Source organism: Vidua macroura, chromosome 2, assembly GCF_024509145.1.
Source record: "Vidua macroura isolate BioBank_ID:100142 chromosome 2, ASM2450914v1, whole genome shotgun sequence".
In the NCBI taxonomy this organism is placed as follows: Eukaryota; Metazoa; Chordata; class Aves; order Passeriformes; family Viduidae; genus Vidua; species Vidua macroura.
Genome location: NC_071572.1, coordinates 113,279,967 through 113,304,697, shown reverse-complemented (window position 1 = coordinate 113,304,697; position 24,731 = coordinate 113,279,967). Strand labels below are relative to the sequence as shown.

Genomic DNA, 24,731 nt, shown 5'->3' with positions numbered 1-24,731 from the left:
AAGTACAGTGTGCATTCTGCCCTTTTTGGCTTGGGATACTAACAAGTTAGACAATGTCTGTGTAACTTTAATTATGTTTTTCTCTGCCTGACCACACAATGTGAACTGCTTTTCTGGAGCAATTAGTAAAGAAAAATTGGAATGACTGAGGGAAGCAGAGGCTTGCATTGTTTACCTTTCTAAAAAGTTTGAATAACTGCTTTTTTAGCAAGGAAAATGTTTTTTTCTTTTATGGAAGTAGTTATGCTGGATTTGTTCTCTTTAAGTTTATAAAAGTTTAAAGGATGTACAGTAGCTTATTCTTTCCAGTACTAGCTGGGTTTTTTACTGAATATTAACTAGCTGGTATTCAATTAGCATAGCTAAACTGTAAAAATGCTCTTGCTTGCTGCCAGTTGGCTGAAGAGTCTTCTTGGGAGTGGGTGCTACGAGCACATGAGGAATGATGGGGAGAAGGGATAAAGACATAGCACAAAGCAGCAGGAAGGTGTGGAAACCATGAAGAGCAAAGGTGATGTGAACCTGTGAGTGACTGAGTCCTAAAAGTCATGTGAGGTGTGCTAGTGAGACATTTAAAGCCAAAGGGATTCGTTCCATTGATTGTTGCATTAAACTGCAATTCCAGCATTTCCTGTAGAGGCAGGATGTAGGAGAGATCTTTGCAAATCCTTGTGACCACCGCATTATTAATCTTGCAGCAGTTTCCTTTGTCATGAGGAAGATATAAATGAATTTGTTAATTCTAAACTGCAGTGAAGTACTGCGTTAGGGACTGTCTGTGGTTAGTGAGGAGGTTGCAATGATAAGTGGAAGAGGGATGGTTGTTAAATTGCATAATCCCCATTAGAGTTGCCTAAAAAAGAAAGCCTAAACCAAACAACCTTTCAGATTTCAAAAGCCTACCAGATGGTCTTGGATGCCTCTACTCAGACAACCTCATTCTCCTCTTATCCTTAAAGCAATATTTGGTGAAATACAAGGATATCAGAGCGCTGTGACCTGTAAACTGAGGTTAATTTTGCCCTTAGTGGGAGGTCTGGCACTTGGTAAAGACTTGAGTTTCCAGGCCTTGGGCCAAGGAAAGTGGAATTCATGAGCTCAGTCTGTGGAGTACATGTTTTTGAGGGACAAAATGTGTAAGTCACATTATTTATTCCTCCATCACCCTGGCTGGTTGGCTCAGAGGTAATTTGTACCTCAAAGGCTTTTGCTCCTTTAATCCCAACAGTGGCAAGTGGTAAAGGAGGAGCACAAAAGACAAAACCATGACACATCTGGCAAGGTCTCTAGACAGCAATTGTGGACAGTAATTGCAGCACAGAAGGTGGGTGACAAGAGTTGGGCTAAGTCTCCAGTTATTTCATCCCTTAGTCTTCCATTTCTCTGGGATGGTTGAAGGTTTCTTTGCCTTGAAGAAGTAAAAAGGAGCAAGCAATTGCAAAGTAGGGTATTTGCTACTTAAGAGTAGAAAAACCCTCTTACTTAGGTAGGATGGCAGCTTCTGGGTGGAATAGTCCCCTGTGGCAGACTGGTAGGTGTAAAAGTGAAAACTTTGTGTTTATTCTTGGCCTTTGCACACCTTAATGATGTTAAAAGCCAACCTTTAACTGATTAAATAAGCCCTAAAAATAAAACCATGGAACAGTGGGGGTGCACTTCCCCTCATTTCTCATTGCTGAAAGTCTACATGAGAGAGATGACAGTTTCATAAAGTACATGACAAATATAAAACACAGATTTGCCCCATTATCTTTCTTTCCTATAATGTAAAATTCTTTCACTTTTATATATATTGCCTGTCACTAAAAAGCAATGATTTGGCTTCAAAATTGAGAATGGACTTCCTGCCATCTTCTCAAGAATCCCAGTGGTGATAATGGGTGGTACCTTGTGCAGGTGACTGAGGACAAAACTTCAGTGTTTTCCTTTGCTCCTGCCCCAAAGACTGATGACCCAGATCTGTTCTATTGACTGCTTGCCATTTGTCTATTTTCCAGTAGATTTTTTTAATATCCAGTAACAATAAGTGGATGTTACAAACAGTGGTGTGCAGAACAATAGTGCTTGTGAAACTGCACAGCTTGTTCTGGAGTTCAGCAAGGAGGAGCATTATTGCATTGCTGAACATGGCTGAAGAGAAAAAAATCCAAATTTTACTGACTCTAAATGTTTTGATTAAATAGTCCTGCTTAAGATAGTAAGACCTCAATTCAACAAAGTATTTTAAGATCCCATCTTCTTCCTTCTGTTATGAACCTTGTAGATATGGATGTGAGAAAAAACCCTGAACTCCACAGCTGCAAGGATTTTCTTACTGTAGGTAGAAAAGGGGGTGAGGGTGATTTCCAAAGCAGATGCTCAAAACGTGCGTTTAAATTTCACACCCTACTAAGAGCCAGGTACCAGGAATCACTTAGTGAGAGCATTGCAAGCAATTTCATTCAGAAGGCAGGTAGCCCTAAGGAGAATGAAATTTTAGTTTGTTTACAGTTCTACTTGTTACACTTTGCTGGGTTCTGTGAGGGATTTTTTTAAATTATTATTTATTTTATCTTTAGTCTAGTAAACCTGTTGCTATACATCTAATTGATGTATTTTAGTATTACCAATTAGTATTTCCCACCTTCCTACTGTCAGCAAATCCTGCTCTTTTATTTTGATAGAAATACATCTGATAAAATCCTTCAGGTTTACATAATTCTGGTTAATAGGTTTGTTCCAGAGCTTGTAATTCTCCTTTGTGTTGCTTGTCAGAGGCAGGCTTGTGGTGATAACAAAACACAGCATTAATTTGTCTGATGGATTGTTGTGTATTGTGGTTTTCATTTCAGTCAGAAGCAGCAACATTCATCTTTCCCTATAGATGCCTTTGGCAGAAAATCAAGAGTGAATGAACGGAAATTCATATCTTAATTCCAAGCAGTGGTCTCATCAGCTAATTCCTGAGGAAAAGTGGGAAAGCTGCTGCTCCTGCATGTCTTGATTTGTTGATCTTTTCATGGCTTTCTGGCCATGGAAATGCAGTGGTGTTCAGTTGCTGGTGCTCAGGTGGACAGGGAGTCATTGCTGAGAGTGACCTGCTGCCACTTTAGGAGAAGCATAAACTACTGGGCAGCCAAATACCACCCAAAATTAGAAGGCTGTCCCAGGGAAGGAGCAGGATCATCCTGTCCCTGATTTTCTGGGTGAACTGTGGAGAGTGGTCACTCTCAGGGCTGTGCTGTGGGGAGAAATGCAGACCTCAAAGCATTTCTCTACCTGCCAGAGAGGGGTGCCTACCCAGAGATGGGATGTGGTCCAAAGGAAAGGTTCTTGTTGGTGCCAAAGCAAAGATTTTTGTGTTTCTGAAGAATGAAATTTTCTAGTTTAAGAGTAATTCTTAACAGATGTGTGATGCAAAATTGAGCTAAATAAATTAAGTCAAAAACTAATTCACTGGATTGTTTTCTCTGCTGAAGCTTTTTTTTTTTTTTTTTGGTAGGGTTGTTCAGCTGTGTGGTGTATTCAACTGAGTCAAACCCTTTGCTTTTCTGACCACACCTGAAGCTGCACTCTTGCTTAAAGAGTGTAAAAGAATGTCCTGGCTTTGATTCTTCATTACATCTCAGAAGAGGCCAAGAGCAGTGATTTTCTTCAGCCTTAAGATGAGAAACTAGGGGGGGAGACCTCACTGCTGTCCCCAGCTCTTGCACGTCAGTGAGAAGCAGCAGTGGCTCTGCTTGTCCCTGATCCCTGGGAGGGGCAGGTCCTGGGCACCTGAATCTCTGAGTGGGGGCAGCAGGTGAGGACAGTTCCCACAGGTATGGGGTAGGAAGGCTGGCTGCTGCCAGGTACTGTGGAAATAGGGCAAGGAAAGGCTGGGAGTGATCCCAGGCCCATTGTGCTGGTCTTGGTCTCGCAGCCTCTGGTGTGTTGGGTCAGCCTTGATGTGTGCTCTCTTCCTTCAGACTCAAAGAATAGGTTTTCCCAGATGTGGGAGATAATCAAGAAGTACTACCCTAAAGGGCAAGGGGAAGGAAAAACATTCCTTCCAAGTTCACAGAGACTGCGTTTACTTTTATTCAAATTGTTGTTTACCCTTAATTGCCCTTATGGAACATTAGCTTTGAAATTTCCTGCAGAGTCAACTGTGTGTAAATCACTTTGTTCAATCAAACTTTTGACCTTTTCAAACATAAATTGTGGCGTCCCAGGACACTAAGTATTTCAGACTGCAGATTTAAATCATGAAGCTATCCCCTCTGGCTAAAAGATTTTCTTTCATCTAAGTTGTGTATGGCAACTATTCAGTTAGCCCACAGAATCTTTTTTCCAGCAAGTCTTTCATTTTTCCCATTTATTAATACCTTACATGAGCATAGAAACCAGCTGGCTGAGTAAGCTGGATTCCACCAGAAGGTGTTTCAAAGTGACGTTAAGATAGTTGTTTGCAGATGAAGTACCTTAACATAATTTTTTTAAAAGCTGACAGTTAACTGTACAATGAAATAAAAGCTAAGTGAAAAAAAATTAAAATAAACAACAGTGTAATTTTAAGATGGTCATAGAGGCCAGGAGTCACAAGTACCAAATCTAGATCAGTGATTTTCAGCCTGTAGCCTACAGATCCCTCTGGTAGCTCCCTCTGTGGGGTCTATGAGAAGAGATTGGAGGAATTATGCATTGATATGCTTGTAAAAGCAGTAGACTGCTGCACTGGGGAGAAAATATCTGGAAGAGTGAGGTAAGAGGGGAAAATTTGCCATGGCATGTTTTGGGAGAAGCAGGCTAGGCAGCAGTGCCCTGCTGTACGGATGAACTGTGCTGCTGGGGGCCTGAGATGCTCTATCAGTCTGTGTGGTCTGCCTCCACCTTTTGGAAAATGTATAGGGCTCTCTGCTTTCTGCATCACTGTGTGGTACAAACAGGGTTGGAGGGATTGCCACCTCGATAGCAAACACATGAAAAAATGCAGACAATGTGTTCTTTACGGGTGCACTGGAATGAGGCATTTAAGGTAGCAGGTTTCCTCCTGCTTCTGGCCTTCCAAATCAACAGAACTGTTTTATAACCACTGCCACTTGGGCAAGTTACACAAGATGTCTGTCACAAAAGATGTCAGACCAGGTTCCCCTCTCCTCCTTGAGTTAGTCTCCCTTTAACTTTTTGTATCTTTTTCACAATAGAAGAAATATCTACAAGCACCTACTTTTTACAAATTTAACGTAACTCATGTTGACATCCTCTCTTGTTGCTGTCAAAGTCTTTTGTGAAACTGATTTAAGGCTTTATAGGGAATTGAATAACTTCCTGTGAGGACAGGAAAGAAGGAATCTCCTACTATTTGAAATATGTGACAGAATGCACACTGGGTTGTTTGTATAATCAGGCTTTCATCTGCATCCTCACATGAGCTGAAAAAAATTTTTGCGAGGAGTTTTTAAGGTAAATTCTGAACTGACATTCTTTTGGTGATCAGAAATGAAACGAGTCTCCAGTGACACTTTCAGAAGGCTTTTTTTTTTTTTTGTGGCACAGCCTGCTTCTAAATTTGTTTCATAAGACTTACAGCTGAGTTGCTGGTGCTGCACAGGAACATGGGTTTTCATTTTTTTAATGTCTTCTTGTTGCATGGGAGCATTCAGAGTGAATATGCTTCTGTGTGCTCTGAAAGGAAATGCATTAGGACTAAAAGGTCTGCTGATAAATTTTTTTATAATATGCTGAGGAGCAAATTATCAAAGGTCAGGCACCCTGAAGTTGCCTTGTCTGTGGAGGGTAGGTTGGTTCTGGTTGAAAATAGAGCTCACTGGCAAAAGTCTTGGTAGAGTGAAGCCTGCAGGAAAGCAGAGCTGCATGTTGGGAGACTGGCACAGGCTGGGGCTCTGTCACTGAAGAGGAGCTGGAGCCAGTGCTCCTCAGATTTGGGTTTGTGCACAATTGTCTAAGGGGCAAAAGGCTTGGAGTCTTCTGACTTCAAATTGGTCAATTGGAGCATAAAATTCCTTCAGAAGACAAACAGAGAGCAAAAAGAATTGGGAGAAATTATAAAGGTTGCCACATAGGCAAAAAAAGCTTCGGAGTACTTTTTTTTGTCTGACCATTTGTAATAAATATTGGTTTAGGGTGAAAGGTAGCTCCAGTCAGTGTGGATACAGAACCCAATCATGCTGGCTTCTCATTGGCATCCCTTCTATAAAATTTACCTATTCATCCCATATCTGGATGCTTTGGGTTTTGGAATTTCTGAGTTTACATGAAGAATTCAAAGGCAAAGTTTGACAACTGGAAAGGCATGTTCCAGGCTTCTTCTGGAGTACTGATTCTCCCCACTGCATATCATACAAAAATATCAACCATGAAATAAAAAACACTCAGTAAAAGCTAATTCTTGTCAAGCTAATTATTCATTGTCTTGCCTTGGTTTTGGTGGAAATGAGTATTTGGCATCTTGCAATACCATTTATATGCTGACTTCAAACATGTCATTACAGTTGATCTCTACAAGAATCCATAAAACTTCTTTTTCTTTTTGAGAAATGGTGCCAGTATGTGTTCTGCTTGTTCTCTTAAAAGAAATTTCATCTGGATTCAGGGCACTTGTAGGCCAACTTTTATTTTTGAGGTTGGCCAAAGTATAGAGGAGCTGCTGGAGTTTGTAAAAGCCTAATAGTGTTTATTTAAAGTAGGAAAGGTTACTCAGTGAGGTTAATTCTGAATAAGAGCATGATCAGGTCTTACATTCTTAAGATTTATTTTTAGTATGACTGTGACTGATGCTGAGTAAATATACTGCGCTGCAGAACTCAACAGATCCTTCCACTCACATTTTTAGGATCTCTGGAGTTCTAGAAAATATTAGAATAACATTTTCTGTGGAAAATAATGATGATGCAGGGTTTTTTACTACATTTTTTTCCACCGTGTTTTGTTTTTTTTCACTCAGAAATGTTTATGTTTCTTTGGAGAGCTGTGAATCCTCAAGGCAGCCATTTTAACAAATGGAGTGTGTGATGTTTAGCAGCTACCACTGCTGGTATCTCTGGAAACCAAACTGGTGCTATAGAAGACCAAATGTAGGCATCTAACTTGGCAAGCTGGGAGATGTGCTATTTATACAGGACTTCCCTGTTTCCTCTGTGACTTAATATACCTGGCCAACAAACTCTATATTGAGATTTTGCTCCATCAGAGATGACAGTGAATTTAATCCCAATACAAACTGAATTTTAAGTTCTCACAAAGTCTACATGCCCATATTAATGTATTTTGGCATTAGCCTAAAGGTACCTGACAATGTAAAACATGCATATAAATGGCTGTTTATATCTCTCTTTTAATGTTTATGGATTTGAATAATTCCACATTTAGTTCACTTGTACTCTGTGTGTATTCTTTCCTTGTGATTTGAAACAGCATTAAGTTCTCTCTTCAAAATAAAATTAATACTGAAGTAAGAATCTTGGCCTCTAAAATCTTGCCAGAAAATAGATTCTATTTTTAGATTGGTGAATCCATTCCATTTTTATATTCTTATGTATCTTTTGAGAGAATATATACTCAAAATCCATACAGATGAGAATTGAAGTTACAGTTACTCAATGATACTCAGATGTTTCACTTTCCTTAGTAAATTTATTTTTTATTTCTCACTTAAATTATTTCTTCTCAATAAATTCTCAAAGCTGCAACAACTTCTAAACAAATTGAACTAATGAGGGAAGGTGCAAAGAGCTTTTAGAAGCTATTAAGCTATTTTTGTATATTGCAATGCTTTTATATTAGAAATCAAAATCTTAGTCAACACCTTTTTATGTTGTTGTTATTTTTGCCCAAGAGAGTCTCCTGAAATGAGTAGGACAATTTTCCAGACAGCTGAATGGCTGATTCCAGCATTCACTGTGTTGGCAGATATAGGGCAGACTTTGAAAGGGTTTCTTCTTAGTTTAAGTGGAGGCTGAGGCAGAAGGGAGTTCAAGTCTAGTCTGAACATCTACTTTGTCTTAAAGTGAAGAATGGAAAAGCTGACAGTGACTGATTTTTGCAAGAATTCTTTAACGGGTGGAAAAATGGGGGGGAAAGAGAGAAGTATTTGAAAGAAAGGTGAGTATTTGTGATGTCTCAGTTTTAAGAAAGGAGAAAAACTGCTTGTTCAGAAAATTGAAAGTGACAGGCTCTGAACTTAGTATTATGAGACAGAGCAGTGAAGGAGCAGGATCACAGTTCTTCTGTGGTGACTCTTTAATTTCTTACTTTTTGCATTCACTGTTTTTTGCTGCTAAATTTTAGACTAATGAACTGCTAGATCTACCAACTCCTTGTAACATTTTTAGTTTTCTTATTTTGGTATTCTCTCCAGCATTCCAAGAGTCTTCTTTCTTATCCATTCTCCATTCAATCTGTTTCCTTACTCTACCCTGTGGTTCAAAAAAGCATCCTCTGTTATATACTTCCTTTTTTTCCCCCAGATGTTTTGTTTCTCCTCATCCTGTTTTTTGACAATATGTTGAGAGCTTGGGTAAAAGTTTAAATTTCAACTCAATATTTTAATGAACATTAGTACAGTAAATTTTCTTCAGTTTTAATGTGCAGGCCAGCTTTAGAAGGATCAAACATCTTCAAAACAGGATGATTATTTATGTCTCTGCAAATGTTGCCTTGCAGTGACACTTGTCAGTAGGAATTCCCTTGTCTGGTAGAAAATAAATGATAGAAGTTGGTTAAGCCAGCATCTACTTTTTAACTTATAGTTTAAGTTGGCTTTTTTGGTAAAAGGTGGTGTCCATATAATTTGTCACATAAACCTCTATATAGCAGAAGAAGGAGGAAAATAGTGTTGAGTGCAATCTACAGTTTGTGCTAACCTGTGGAGTAAAACAGAATTTTACATCATCTACAGCTAGTGCTAAACTTTATTATTGTGCCAGCAATTTATTGTCTGTCCCTGCTGATATTGATGATCCTTGTTCCAGGCAAACACGACGGAAGCCAGAAGCACCCACAGTCACGTACGCGACGTATCAGGGTTCTGCAAGGATCAGGCAGCTCCTGAGGAACCAATCAGAAACTGGAAAAGGAGAAAAAAGTCCTGAAAACAGAAATGCTTCAACAGTCAAAGAAAATGGAGGAGTCCAGACAACGCTGTCTGTGAAATCAGGATGCCTAATAGAAGAAAATGGAAGAGAGGGGGGTAAAGATCACCAAGATGATGCCATGTTAAATTCTTCTGCAGTTAGAGTGGGAAGCAAACAGTCTGGTAAAGCTCAGCATTGCTTGGGTAGAAGTAAACATGAAAGAACTGCAAAGGCCACCAGTTCATCCGCTGATTCATGTCACGAGTTACACTTAAGAACAACGGCTGCTTTAGCTGCAACAAAAGTTAAAAGGACGTGTTCACTAGATTCATTATTGCCATTTAGTAGTAGAAACAGTGGGATCCTAACCAATTCCACTTCCCAGAGTACTCATTCCCTTCAAGTCAGTTCTGCAAATGATTTGGTTGGAAAAGATGGACTGCCAGGAGAAGCAGAAACTCTCTTTCAGACAGACAAAAATGCCACTTCTAACTTTGATAAAGAAAAATATTGTAGTAAAGCAGGTAATAAAGAATCCCCAAAAGAAATACAGGATAATTGTTTACATTCACCCAAGTCAAAAAGCAAGACTGTTAATGAAGAACTGCAGGTGGGGAAGGGAGAATTTTGCTGCACTCATCAAGTGAATAATCACTCAGAGCGAACATTGGATGTCCAGAAGCTTCATTTCAGTACCACTACATTTCAGCAGAAAACAGATCAGCACCCCAGGAATGACAGTAAAGATGGTGATCCAAGAAATGGAGATGCACAGAAAGTTGTGACAGCTGTGGAAAGAGGGCAAAATCCAGAGAACTTTGCTGCTACTGTTCTTTTTCCTTTTAATGAACAAATACCTACTTCACTCAGCATGGAATCCAAAGGAGGAAAGTGCTTGGCCACAGGCAATCTAACTGCTTCAGTGCCATTTATTGGACATGATGACGATACAGTCATGGGCAGGGAGACTTGTAATGAAGAACTGAGTGGGTCAGGAAAAGCAGTGCATGTACAAAATGGTCACAGGTTAATAATCCATGTGGAGAATCCTAAGGATACTGCCATGCAGCAGACTGGTTTTCCTTGTCCAGGAATGGAGAGTGAGGAAGCAATGAAGGTTTTGTCTGAGACTGCAGTGGAAAACCTTACCAATGTGTCACCATGTGCCCATGGGTGTCAAAGTGTGAAAACAAATTTTGATGAGCTGGCAGTGCTTCCAACCCACGAGTCTACCTCTGTGATGGTTCCTCATTCTGCCTTGAGACCTGAAGGAAAGCCTTTGACAAACCATTCTGCTTTCACCCATGAAAAAGACTTAATTTCTGAATCTCCACCTGTTTCTGAAAGCAGGTGTATTCATTTTTCTTCCAAGAAGGAAAACAGCAATAAACTTAGGCTATCACCCACAGTAATTGAGTCTTCATCTGACAAACAAGGAAAAATGCTGCCTTCTGCCACTAACTCTGAAAATGGCCTGATCGCTGCTTCTGAAAAGGATGGCTTTATTTTTCCAGCTGCAGAGTCTGGGAGAATAATCCCTGTGAACAGGGTGACTGAGGGGCCACCTTGCTCAGGAGACCTGAGAACTTTGTGCCCATCAGATTCTCTGGAACCTGAGATTACTCCTGATAGCTGTGCTGATGAAGTAGATGCAGAGGTTATTAGCATCTCCAGGCCCACTTCTCCTCCTCTGGTATCCAGAGAAGCCTCCAACCTTCCTGTTTCTGGCTTGGAGATGTCCAGCACTGCTCAGGGGAGCAGTAATTCTTCCAGTCACAGAGCTAGTGATGGGGCAGATGAGGCCTTCTCCACACAACAGGCTGACAGCAGTGTCCTGGCAGAGGCAGTGCCATCACCCATCTGTCCCTTGATATCTTTGGAAACTGCATCCGAGTCGGCCTCTTCTAAGACCATGTGCAGGGATGCTGTGGGACAGGTGATTCTTGGTGCTTCTGCTCCTTTGGAAGCCCCTTCTGGCCAAAAAGCTGCTGCACTTGCCCAGGCAAATGATCTTTGTTCTGGGAAAGGACAAGAATGTTCTTCTTTCCCAGATGCTGCTGTTTTGCTGAAGAAAGCTGAAGAAATAGTGGACTTGGTTTTACACTTGGCTACAGAAGAAATAATAGCAAAAGAAGGCTTTGGTGGCTGCCAGCTTTGTGGGAGCAAGGATGGCTTAATAAATATGGATTTTGCAAATTATCAGAAGGCTGAAAGTGTACAGCTGGCAGCAGGAGGAATCCAGTCAGCTGTGCAGTCATTAAAAGCTTTTAATGAGACCGGCGGAGGAGGCTCATCTTCATTTACAGGAAATGAAAGAGTGGATACAAATAATCAACATGAAAAGATACTCTCTTGCCTCCCTGATAAAATTGACCTACATAGGGCACTAGAATTAAAAGCAAAAGAAACAGTTGATGGGGTCATTAACTCAGCCATACAAAAGCTGGCATCCAATCAGCAGCAAGGCACTGAGAGGAAAAGACTTTCTGGAAATGTTCCGCCTAAACCTGAGGCTGAAATGCCAAAGGCTTTAAGTTCGGATATGAGGTGTCCTGCCAACACTCAGGAACCAACAGAGATGGTTGAAACTCAGACTGTAGCTGTGAAGTGTGAAAAGGCAGATTGCTCAGGTCCTCCTTTGCTTCCAAATTGTATGGAAAATGGCATAGGTTGGCTCCAAAGAGATGAAAAGGTAGCACATAATGCAATTACTTGTCAAACAAATGGATTTCTTTCCTCTGGCAGTTTAGCAAGGCCAGAATCAGATCTTCTGACACTAGCAAAAGAGAGGCACAATGGAAAGGTGTGTGACCATCTGGCTGCAGCAGAAATGCTTGGCAAAGTATCAGCAATAAGTAGAAAATCTGATGGAACTTTACATTTTATAGATAGAGATGTTGCTGTGGCTGAAGAAACGCTTTTGCCATTGCAGTTAAAAGGTTCATGCAATAATACAAATATGCCAGAGTGCACACTGCTGCCAGCTGTAAATGTTAATTTGTTATCTTTTATGTGTGGTGAAGAATGTATTGGCCTGCAGAGTGACTGCAAAGATAAAAGCAGCCCTCAGATGTCTCTGGAAAGCAATGCAGAGGACAGTCTGTACGAACACTGTGGGAAAGAGGCTGCAGAGGAAGTACCTGTACAAGTAAAAGCAAACTTACAAAATTCAAAGGCAGTGGAGAGCAAAGAGGAACGAGCAGAAGGGGCAAATGAGGGAGCAGAGATTAATACTGGATTAGATACACAGTCCATGGTACCTGAACTGTCTGTTCCTGGAGAGGGCAGTGAAGGGAAACACAGCTTTGAGACAGTCTTTGCCCAAAATAATGAGAATCTAAAGCTGGCACAGATCAAGGGTCAAGACATGGAGAGAAATTATCAGCTTGAAGAAAATGGCCTGGAGTGCAGCAATAACATGAAGGAACCAGCAGAACTTTTGGCCTCTTCTCCACTAATTGAGCAGTGGGAAAACAGCTCTTTTACCATCATTTACGAAGGTGCTCTTCAAACTGAGAACAAATCTGTTTCAACTGATGAGATGCAACCTGGTTCTCTTTCTCCTTCTGATATGCCTTCAGATAATACAGATCATCTAAGGCATGCTAGAGCAAGGAATAAGCAGGAGTCAGTCTGTCTTTATGGGCAGGACAGCAAGGTGAGCGAAGCAGCAGAGAGCCGAGGCTCAGAGTCCTTCCTGAGTGTGGAGGCCAAGCGCTACAGAGTTTATCCTTTCTCTCTGTCTCCCATCTACGAGGACGACAGCTCCCAGGAAGATCTGCTGTCCACGGATGTGTCTCCAGAAAGCCGTCCTGGGGGAGTCTCCAAAGACAGCTCTGACCACACTTCTGTGCTCTCCCTCCTCCAGTCGGTGTCCGAGCGCTTGCAGTTCACTGCTCGCTTCAGCAAAGAGGAGGAGGACGAGGAGGACGTGGTGCAGGAAGAGGAGGAAGAACCTTCATATGAGGAAAATATTCTTGATGTTGAGAGAGAAGACAACTGCCTTTCCAGTCAGTGCAGAGGGAATTTTAAGGGAACCCCTCCATCAAATGACCAAAGTAGATCATTTCTTGAACAATCATTTGTTCTTTCAAAAGAGCAGCTTGATGCACAGGAGCAACCAGAGCAGTTTCCAGGTGTGTCTTCTCCCAGTCAGACACCTTGTAAACCAGTTCCAGAGAAAGCTGATGCTGCTGTAACACAGCCTCCTACAAGTGTGTACTACCAGTACTTGAAATCTGCCAGAAAAGGCTCTTCTGAAAAGGGGACCAGGTCTGGAAGCATTCTCCAGGATATGCTGCAGCCAAAGATTCATTGGTTTCAAGACAACACCGTGCCAAAACTGGGAGAACTGTCAGCGGTAAGATGTCATGTCACATGATATTTATAATCAAAGTGATTAGCCCAAATTCAAAGTTGCCTCTTTCCTATCCTCCTTTCTTCCTTTTAATTAAGTTTTTATCATAAAAGTACTCAGAAGTTTTTATCAGAAGTTATTAGGATTTTTTATTTCTTAGTTTTAAAAAAGAGTCTTCTGTTAAAATAAATTTTAAAAGATAAAAGTGTTCCTCAATTCAAGTCTTGGTTCAGCACACAGGTGAAAGTAATTTAACTGTAAAACAGGACATGTGAACAGAAGGTAAAATAGGGAAATATGCATAATAAAAAGTCTCTAATAGCACAAGAAAGACTTCTCCATGGTAAGGACATTTCAGCCTGAAGATGATGGAATTGCCTTTTATATGAAAATTATTCTTTTATTTCTTTCACTTCTGAGATTAACAGAGTTGTCTTGTCCAAAAAATATATAAATACCAGCTTACTGGGCTCTTTGATTGTTTCATCACAGTCTTCTACAAACTATAGCTCAGTCAGCAAATAGAAAACATAGCTGCTTCCATAGATTAGGATTTCTTTTTTTAGTTTGCTTAAAGCAATGGCAAATGAGGGTATGGAAAGAGTTCTTCCCATGTTTAGAATCTGAAAGTGCCACACAGACCAAGTGTGTAATTGAAGAAGTCTTTCCGCAATGTTTGGAATACTCCAGTCTGTGTTAGATGTATCTTTTGTTCTTTCTTTTGTTAAGAAATGCAGTTTATTGTTTGCTGGGAAGGGGTAGTACACATTTGTAAAGGTTATAACTTCCATAACAGTTCTTCCTTTCTAGCACATGCTGCTTTCTCCTGATTTACCCTGTTAAATGATTTACACCAGCTCTGAATGGCAGTGAAACAAATATTGGTTTTATCTACTAAAGACTGTTGTGTACATGTACAGGAATAGTGCACCCGGAATAATCTTGCTGTGCTTTGTGCCATTGTTGTAGTTCTTAATAGTTGTTTGCCATGTCCTTTTATTTTCAGAACCTCATTGATAGGGCAAGTCTCAAATACAACCCAAGACCAGGGAAGGTAAGCAGAGTTTGTGTCACATAAATCAATATGATACATGGAATAATTTGTCATACTGTAATTTTTGAATGGAAAGCATCTGAAGATGTTAGTCTAATTTTCTCTATTTTTATGTATTAATAGCATGTGCTTCCCCATGCTAATAGTGAGAATATGTTATTTAAAATTCTGCCACTAGTAATTTTGCTGTCTTTCTCAGCAGTTGTTTTCATTAAGTAGAGTGTTTCATAAAGGAAGAAACTGTGTAGCCTCTCAATTGAGTGGGCACAAATTGCAAGCAAAAAAAATAACTGTCTGTGCTCTGTGTTGAAAGGGGCCCTCATTTGCATGCATTGTGTATTGTTTCAGATTATTATTTATGATACTTGTGGCAACAAAAGTAAACAAGAAGTTCATTCTGATGTGCTAGATGCCTCATCGTGGATCTTTCCCATTGGAACAGTACTTAGGATAATTAGAGGATGGTAAGAAAGCCAGGTCATATTTAAATAGAGTCTTTCCAAAAGACTGCCTGTGTGTTCCTCTTGTGTTTTTATTTCTTTTATTTATGACACATGTCCCATCTGCGGTAGTGTCTTTTTCTTGCTTCATAATTAGACTGATACCAGTGAAAAAACATAAAACAAGGCTTTAAATACTGCACTAAAAAAATATATTGTTTCTCCTGGGAGCTAGCTTCAAGCAGAAAGTTTCTAATAGAGCCACAAGTGACTTTAGAGCTCTTGCCTGAAGTACTGAGCCAGTGCAGCCATAATCATGACTAGAAAAATGTGTATTAAAAAAATAAAAAGGTGGATTTTTACAGTTCAGTTTCATTATACAGTAGCTGTTGCAAAAGGACCATCAAATGAACATTCTCAGCTGCTGGTTTTCATGTGGCATTGAAAGGAATGTGGATACAGAAGGATATCTACAAGGACCTTTAAGTTTGCAAGTGTTCCTCAATTTGCTTTGGGAAGCTGGGGCCAGGTCTGTGGCAGTTGTTGCATTGGAATTTAATTGGTGAGGCTTACAGGGAGTGTTTCTGACTCTCAGCCATGCATGTCACAATTATGCAGTTTTGAGGCAGCCTTGTATGGTTTTGCATATATTTCTTTCACATCCTAAGAAATGCTGAATGCCATTATTAGTATGTTTTGTGCCTTTTATAGTGTCTGCCTGAACAGGACACATTTTGATGTGGCAGTTAATATATTTGTCCTGGTAAAATAAGGCTGTTCATTCACATTGTAGTTTAGCTGCATTTTTATTTTATATTTCGTCCTGGAGAAGAACTGTGTATTTTACTTTTTAATACCAAAGTGAATGTGACTACTGAGAGGGAGCATAAGAAAGATGTGATATTTGTATTGGTAAGAACTTTTTCCTGGGCTTTCCATCAGATGTGCTCTACCAGCAACGACTCAGTTCATTTTATCATTATTGCAGTTGGATTTTTTATGAGAAACCAAAGTTCCAGGGTCAAAAACATGTACTAGAAGAAGGAGAAACTGTGCTGGATCACCTTTGGGATCTCCCAGGCATAAAACATCATCGAAGAAACCTCACAGTTGGTTCCATCAGACACGTAACAAAGGTACAGACTTTCTCCACAATATTCTCAGATGCATAATTGATTTCTTGGTCACAGTGGTGTATTACCAGCAATGGACAATGTGTGTGTAGTGTTCCTAACTTTATTCAAATTTGCTGTGACTCAGTTTTTTCACTTTCTGGGTGATAAACTCCAGGACTTTCGTTGTGCTAAATTTCCCTCTCTTCCTGAGTTATTGAGCAGGTAGATTATCTTTCTTTGTCACCACCCTCACATGAGACAGGCTCCCCTGCTTTTAGATGTTTACCTGTCCAGTTATTTGAAATTAAATGGAATCAATTCATATTTTTGAAGCAGTTTTTATCTTAAGCTGTCTGCTGTGTCTGTATGGCTTCTGCTTCACTAGTGGCTGGGTTTCCAATCCTGTTTGTACAGTGTAGCCTCCAAAAACTGTTGCCATTTCCTCTACAGCTTTTGTGCCATCTGTAGGATCTCCACTTGGACCAGTGGTACACCTACAGCACATATCTCTGCCTATAGCTATCAGTTTAGAAGGCTTTTTGTTGAAAAGATAAGAATCAAATGCCTAAAATGAAATATAATGCATCCATTGTTATTCAGTGAATGAGGAATATATTTTCCAGATCTTGTGATTTAAGAAGACTTAGTGGCCTCATTGTTCAGTGTAACATTCCAGTTACTCACAGGGCAGTGGCCCTTGCTGTGAGTGAATTATCATTTGTATCACAACGTGAAAGATTTTCAGTAAAGTGGTTTTTCTGTTTTCTGCTGGTATAGAGGTCATTTTAGAATTGATAACCTTTTTGTCATCAGTACAGGGGCATAATGTCATAACAATTAGAAATACTTCTTCATTCTCTTAAAAAACTTAGAAATTCATTAATTCAAAAGAGGCTGACTGAAGGCAAGAATAATGAAGTTAACATTTATTTGAGCTAAACATATTAAAAGCCTTTGACCATTATGCAGTATGAATGTTGATCAGTAATGTGGAAGACAACTAAATAAATGAAGGTATTCCACAATAACAGCCAGGGGAAGCTGGATGTGTCTTGGCTATGAAAGAAGACTCTTGGACAGGAAAGATATTTGTTTAACTTCATCATGCTTGATAAAAACCTTTGCAGTACAGCTAAATAGGTTTGACTTTTGTTCTTCTTCCAGTCTGTGGTTCATTTATATAGAACACAGATGGAAAGCTTTGTTACTGTACACTAGTTCAGTAATCAACACTTTCCTCTTGTAAATTAAACCTCTAGCAGGTGTGGTTGGTGAGTTTAGTGCCCTCACCAGGCCAGGTTTTGTCCTCTACACCTTGATTCATGAAGGCATCCCTACTTTTTTTGGTTGTTTTTTTAGCTGTGTTGGAACTGCTTTTGGAAGGTAGTTTCCTAAAGTGCTGTTTTATTTATTTATTTTTGTGAAAAATACAGGCTTCGTTTTTATTTGACAAATAGTGGATTCTTTTTCAGGCAGCTTGTGTGTGTGTGTTTTACTGCCATTTTCTTTTTCACAGGCTGTCAGTGTCTTTTCTCCAGGGTAGTTTGTTCATACTGGCTCTGTGTCCAGGTTGTCTGGCTTGTCTTCCAGTTTTTCAAGTAGTTTTTTTAATGGTCTTTGTTTAATGGCTGCTTGAGTTAGCAGATTTGAACATTGGCTAAATATTTGAGAAGAAAACAGTTTGCCAAGAAGAGGAGAAACATTTTTTTACTAAGGAAACTGTAGGAGGTACATTTAATATTATTTTTTTTACTAGCATATTGACTGAAGAACAGTCTGCCAGTAGCTTTGTGTTCTTGATTTGGCTTCCAGCTTCCCCAAAAAGCAGAGATTTTGTTAACTTTTTGGTTAGCTTGTGGCCTGGCTAATCATGGATATGTATTAGGTGTATCCAAGTGTATTTAATTTCAAGAAAACTGTGGGGAGGAGATTCCAAAGAAACAGATTGTGTAATCAGTAAAATGAAGACCTGTCTGAAATGATGTGGAGACTGATTTCCTCTAAGACACAAGCCAAGACTTGCAAGGTCTGCCTGCACACCCAGGTTCAGTGCAGCTCAATCTGTTTAGCCAGGTCATTTCTCTGGCCTACTGTAAATACATATTTTGACCCACACATTGGGCTTTTTTCTATCTGTTTCTGGAAGCCCAAAGAGAGTGCTAAATGTTATATTCCCAAAAATAAGAGCCAAGAAGAGTTCCTGATGCCTCCATTTTGGAATAACCTTATGAACCACTGTTTTGCAAGGTGACAAGGGATCTAAAACAGCAGTTTATAATCTCTGTCTGCAAGATGGTTAGGCAGGGAATACCTGGACTCTTTGTGGAGTCTTCTTAAGCAAAGCTCTTTGTAATGGGATTGTTCAAAGCATTACATGAAGGGTGTATTTCTTTTGTTTGTGTGGTTTGCCAGGTGAAAAGAAGCTAAATAATTTAAGCATGGACTACTTTGTCAGATGCCATAGGAAGACACCCAGCAGCTTCAGATGGTCTCATTTGCTGGCTGGTTTTTACAGGACAGTAATCATTTATTTCCTTTATATTATTTTATTTACCAGCCCTGTTGAGTTCTGTAGCTGGGTTTGGTGGTGGTGGGTGGTAGCAAGAGTAGTACAGTGCTGGAGCACTGGGAGCAAGAATTATGAATGGGCGAAAAAGCCTGGAGGACCAACAGGTCCAATTAAAAAAAAAGCTCCAGAAGCAGATAGCATCCTAAAGACAAAATGTGTATCTAAAGTAAAATGGTGTCTAGACTGTATTACAAAGCAATCATGTTAATACCAGAACTAATTAGGCCTGGTTTTCAACAGACTCTTCTCTCATCCTTGTTTTGGCATTTCCCTTAAGAAGCCAGACTTTAGTCATTCTTTGTCCTGTTGTTGACACTAAACTACCCCAGTTAAACAAGCTAATTTGATCACTTCAGTCACCACAGCGGACAGGTCCAAGGAGAAGACCTAACAGTGCTGTGTTTATTTAGCCCTGCTGGAGCTGTTAGAGCTGTGATCCTAGATCCAGAAGAAGGATTAAACAACAAAGACCACTTGAGGGGGTCGAAAGCTTTAGGTCTGTCGCTTCTGCTGGACCTCTTGGTCAGGCTAGAAAAATGTCAGAGATGCCACTAAAGAGGAATATTTAGTGCTAAAGGCTTAAGGGTTGTGTAAATCCTCTTCAGAAGGAGCTTTCAGCTTTCTGCTGAGGGCCATGTCACTCTTTTGGAGGTGTCTGTAAGTGTTCCATGTGCTTTGTAAACATCCCAGCTCCCTAAAGACCATGAGGGAAGCACAGGCATTCCAGGATGACTGCGTGGATGTGGGAGGAGAATGCCACAGAGTAAGGGAGGCAGAGAGGGATGCCTGGAGGCTGTGATCTACCTAAGCATTTGGTGGTTGTGTATTATCACTGGAAATGAGCACAGCTGCCTAATCTGTTTGCCCTGCTTTTTATTTTGTTTTTGCCTGATGTGTCTGTAGGACAATGTATGCCATGAGTTTGGACTGCTTGTGATGGGGGGTGGCACAGTTTGAGGGGTGGGTTTAGGGAGGAAACCTTCCCATTTGGGATCTGGGCTGAACCACTGTGCTAGCAGTTCTGTATGATAAGAGTTGTGCATGTGTGTATCTTATTTCCAAATCTTGACGCCTTGCAGTTGGCAGGGCTTTGGACTGAAGGATCTCCACCTGACTGCTGTCATATTTGTGTGGTTTTCATTTTGTTTCTAAAGATGGTGGCTTCATTGGGAATATTAAAGGACCCTCTGAAAGTAATGGGGGCTGCTAAATATGCTCAGGCAAATATGAACATGCTGGGGCCAATATTTACCAGGCTATGTTTGCATGCTTGAATTGTATAAATTAATGGCATGGCACAGAGTGTACATCTGCAAATATATATATATATATATATATATATATATATATATATATATATATATATTCATCTCATACAGTAATAATAAACATTACCATTTTCTGCAGTCTGTGCATCAGTAGAGGTAAATTGAACTCCATATTTAAGTCAAAATGTGTATTTGTGACTTTAAAAGAATGTGCTTAGAAAATATGATGTACTTGTTGCTCGACCATGTTGCCACCTTTAAAAATAAATATTTGAATTGGTTTTGATGAAAACCTCAGTTTATTGTGTGGCACTTTATGAAAGAAATTTGTGGACTTAATCTAGAACACACACAAAAATACAATCACTAGGAGTAGAGGCTTTTTATTGCTTTCAAAATCTGGCTGGAGAGAGACAGTGATAAATAGGAGAGACTTTATTATGAGTGTTTGTGCTTTACCTACCCTGGTACATTTGTCATCTCTTGAGCTGGTGACTGCCTCATGAGCTTCAGAGGCAGGAGAGCAGACTTGAAAATAGCTTACAGACTGGTTTTTTTCCAATCTAAAATGAAAAACAAAAGCAAAAGCCTTGTACTGAATTAAAATTAGGCATACTCCATCTCATATTCTGTCTGAGCCCTCAGGCAGATACTTTTATTTTGTACTTGTCTAGTCTTGTAGATACTTAGTTTTAGAATTTATCTGAAGCCATTAAGAGTCTGGCATCATTGTTTGTGGAATTCCTCTAGGTGCAACTTCCAATTTTCTGGATCAAGTTTTATTGTTGTATTTATGAATTTCAGCCTTCTTACATATCAGATATTTTTAGGGAAAAAAACCACAGACTTCAAATATTTCTCAGCTTTGATTTAATAAGATACATATACATGTAAAAACTATGAGGAGATTTTATTTTTTTTTTTAATCTTGACTAGCAATATGCTTAGAATTGAGAAATGGAGTTCCTTAGCATTTTCCCATAAAGCAACATTGTACTAGGAAGTCTTTTTTCCTGGTTTTCTGGGTTTGTTAATCTGAAAATAAAAACTCTGGTATTGCAGTTTCTGTTCTAAAAACAAAGAGTGAGCATTGTTTGCAAGGTACAATACAGAGGAAACGTGATTGTGCAGGAGGGAGAGTTGCCAAAGCAGTATTGCTGTGTTACCTCAGGTCTCAGGAGGAAAGTGAAACAATATCCTGAAGTGCATCCATTCTAATTGCCACACTTAGTGCTGACAGTTCAGTAGCTAAAGAAAAAGTTGTGCTAACCTAGAAGTGAGATGTTACCCCATGAAAACCCCACTAAAAACCCACGTGCAAAACAAGAGCACTGCAGGTGCTGTCACGAGATGAGGTGCTGTAGCTTCCAGGGCTTTTGTGCCCTGTTGCTGGGCTTCTCTGCAAGCTCTTGTGTTCTTCCTTTCAGAAGCCACAGTCCATGCAGGATCTCTGTCATGGTGTGCCCCTCCTGGGTCCTCCCCAAATCCAGAAATCAGGTGCTTCCCTGGGGGCACCCTCAGAGACCGCTCCTCATCCCTCTTCTCTAGCACATATGCAGGGGGCACCTTGCTCCAGCCACCTTTAGGATTTTGGGAATCTCTGTATGCTGTCCAAGCCCTCTGTCCTAAAGCAAATGGGCCTGTGGGACAGGAGGAGAAGGGGAAGTGTTCTGGGAGGTTATGGCTGAGAAGTGAAGTTTTCCAGCTGCACGCGTGAGCTGCTTTCCGCTGGTCCGGAACACCCTGCTGAAGCAGGGACTTGCAGAAGATCCTCGTTGGTTCACGATGTGTTTGAGTGCTGGGGAAGAAAGTGTTGGCAATGCATGTTATATAAATACTGCAAAATGAGGGTGGCTCAATAAAATCCCTGCAAATGCCAGAGAGGAGCGTGTGGTCAACAAGTTTGTTCTCCAACGTGGTATCTCTCACTAGTAAACCTCCAGTAAAGAAACAGAGGTTGTTGCTTTTTGGTAAGAGGAAAATTGCTAAAGTGTCTACTTAACAGAGTAAATGTTTTCTAATACTGATCTTTTTTCCTTTCTTCATCTAAAATGCTGTAAATTTATTTAGCACAACAAAAATATTGAACTCATATGGCTCGTATGGATATTGTGATTGGATTCTGCATTACAGAACTTAATTGTCATGGAGGGGTGGAGGTGTGAATGTAATAGATATTTCTGGAAAGTTTTAGTTAATGGATGCATCATGTGTGTGATGGAAGCATTGCCTTTTAAAAAAGAAGAAGTCAGTCTTATAAATGCTGTTCAGTCCTTTGGTTGGACAATATTTAAACTGGCCTTTTTGCAAGTAGCCTTACAGGTGTAAATTTCTTCTTTGAAAATTGGTGGGAGCTGGAAATTTACCTCCCTTAGCTTTTCTAAAAATTCTTTTAAAAAGAATAAAACCCTTCCACCATATGAAGGCCGGAGAGGGGTGAGAAGATGGGGCAAAAAAGGAAATGTTTAGGGGCTGAGTGTGCAAGTGTGGATAAACATTACCCTTTGATTTGTTTCCACAGTTCTGTGGCATTCCAGAGGTGGAATTCGGCCTGGCAGCTGGTAATACAGAGGGACTTCCCATCTGCATACAAGGTGCAGTTGCCAATTTAGAAGAGCTGGATGTTGAGGAAAACCCTTATATAAGAGTCAGATCAGGAGTGTAAGTACTGAACCTTTTTAACAGCATTTTGCCAGCAAGTAGAAGAGTAATATCAGGTGATGAAATCCACTAAGCAACATGAACAATATTTGAGGGATTTTGCCAGAAATCAGTAAACATACATTTAATATGTCAGCATTGTGCTCTGTAAGCTCCTAGTGTGAAGGCATTTTTTCCTAGTTGCTGGCAGAAGTCTTCAGTAATTCCATATTTGAGTAGCTTTATAAATAGAGGAAGCAACTCAGCTATAATTAGCTTTTATTGCATTGGAGAATAGATACTGTCTCCCAAGTCACCCACCCTGTTATAACTATAATGCTGTGGCTGCACACCAGAAAATGAGTGTTGCATCACCCAAGCATTTCTCAAGCTACAGCCAGGTCCTGACATTCTAGAGGGAGGTGATGCTGTGTGACACAGATCCCTGGCTAACCCAGAACTTCCTGTATCGAGCAGAAAGGGCTGTTGTTCCCTGGGCCAAAGCCTCACGTTTCCTGAAGTTTAGGAGTTGTGTGGCTCTTCCTATAGATAATTGCAGAATGACAGTAGCTCTGCTATCACAAGAGTCTTGCCTTTCCATGTGAACCAAGTCTTCCTTCCCATTATCTCACTATATGTGAGAGGGAGTTAAAAATCATTTTCCATATGGCTCCATGTGTCTTCCTTCATTCATTTTGTGTTTTCCCAAACCTGTGTTCAGCTTCTACAATTCAGCTCTTTTTTTTTTTTTATTTAGAACAGTCTCCCAGCATTTTTAATCCTCATGTCAGAACTACGATAGCTTTCCAAAGGATTGTTGTAAATAATCATACTTTAATAACTTCCACTGAAAAAAAAAAAATATGGGACTGATGTAAGAAACCTTTTAATTCAAAGGTGATAATCTTAGATAAAATTCAATGCAAATGTCTCATCCTCAGTACTGGATTTTTTTTGTATACTCATAAAGTAGCAAGCTGGCTTTTTAAAGTGAGTGAACAAATTGGTGATTTTCTTCTCTTTCATTTATATTTAGCTTGGACTAAGAAGAAGTGTCTGAGATCTTCCTAGCAGTGATGTTGCCAGCATATTTAAATACAGCTTTGTTTTGATGTGCTGTCTCAAACATTATCTAGCTCTTATGAGTACAAAAAGGAAAATAATTTTAATAAGATCTTTGTATTTGGAATCTAGTTGATGAACTTATGGAGTCATTTATCCTTACTGTTCTAGATGGCTTGCCTATTCAGACTTGAATTACAAAGGAGAGATGACAGTTTTGGAAGAATGTGATTCACCACCTGAAATTCTTTCAGCAGATGTAAAATCTCTGCGTCCCCTAAGAATGGTGAGGACTTCACAATTCCCTAATAAGTTGTGTGCCTTCTTTTTTTTTCAGCTAGGGTCTACTGGGGATGGAAGGCCAGGTAAAGACTTTATTAGCCAGTAGTATTTCTCTGCAGACAAATCTGGGGAGGTGCAGCTGTTTTTTTGTGTTGACAGGCAGCACTTGGGTCTGCATGTGAGAGAGATGGGAAGGGGTACAACACAAATTTTGCTGTGTACACAGCAGGCCTACAGAAAGACAGTTGAAAAGCCATAAAGGAGTAAGACCTAATAGCTGTCTCTTTAGTCACTCAAGTGAGGTCAGTGTCTCTTATTCCCTCACAGAGCATCATTCACTCACATTTCCAGAGAAGATGCATTTGTTGTATTTGCTCTTTGACCATAAACATGAATATGTCAGACTCTATTTTCTGTCTCTCTCCTGCTGTTTTCTCTCTCTTCTAGAGTTGCACCATTTGTGCTTTAGAAATTTGAAATGCATACAATAAAGCTTTAAAAATTAATTTAAAATACTGTTCACTATCAATTAGTTTAAAAATATGCAGTAAGTATTTACTTTAGAATTCTAGACTATGAAGAAATACTTCTAAATTGCTTGCAGTCTTAAAGGTTTGTCAGTGCACTGATTTGTTTGTAGGTCAGGTTTATAGTGTGCCTGGCCTTTTGAAATCTATAGCCAGCACTGAAAGTGGTGAATAAAATTGCAAAGACTTCATGCTCTCATAGTACTGTAAAACACATGTCAGAGGGGGGCTTCAAGTTTAATATAAATAACTATTTTCCCCCTCATCTGTTTTTAGGGTGGACTAAAGGTGCAAATGCCAATGAATGTCAAGGTAAGCACAGAGGGCACTGAGAGTAAAATATAAGCACATTGAGAATATGAAA

At 39.9% G+C, this 24,731-nt stretch overlaps 1 protein-coding gene across 1 annotated transcript in view; it reads left to right on the top strand.

The window, feature by feature from the left end:
- CRYBG3 (crystallin beta-gamma domain containing 3) overlaps positions 1-24,731 on the top strand; it is an 80,591-nt gene that overhangs the window by 28,219 nt on the left and 27,641 nt on the right. Inside the window, exons 4-10 of the mRNA XM_053969838.1 lie at positions 8,952-13,413; positions 14,417-14,464; positions 14,813-14,928; positions 15,893-16,040; positions 22,378-22,517; positions 23,730-23,844; positions 24,644-24,679. Coding sequence (XP_053825813.1) covers positions 8,952-13,413; positions 14,417-14,464; positions 14,813-14,928; positions 15,893-16,040; positions 22,378-22,517; positions 23,730-23,844; positions 24,644-24,679 — 5,065 coding nt within the window. The remainder of the gene's footprint in view (positions 1-8,951; positions 13,414-14,416; positions 14,465-14,812; positions 14,929-15,892; positions 16,041-22,377; positions 22,518-23,729; positions 23,845-24,643; positions 24,680-24,731) is intronic.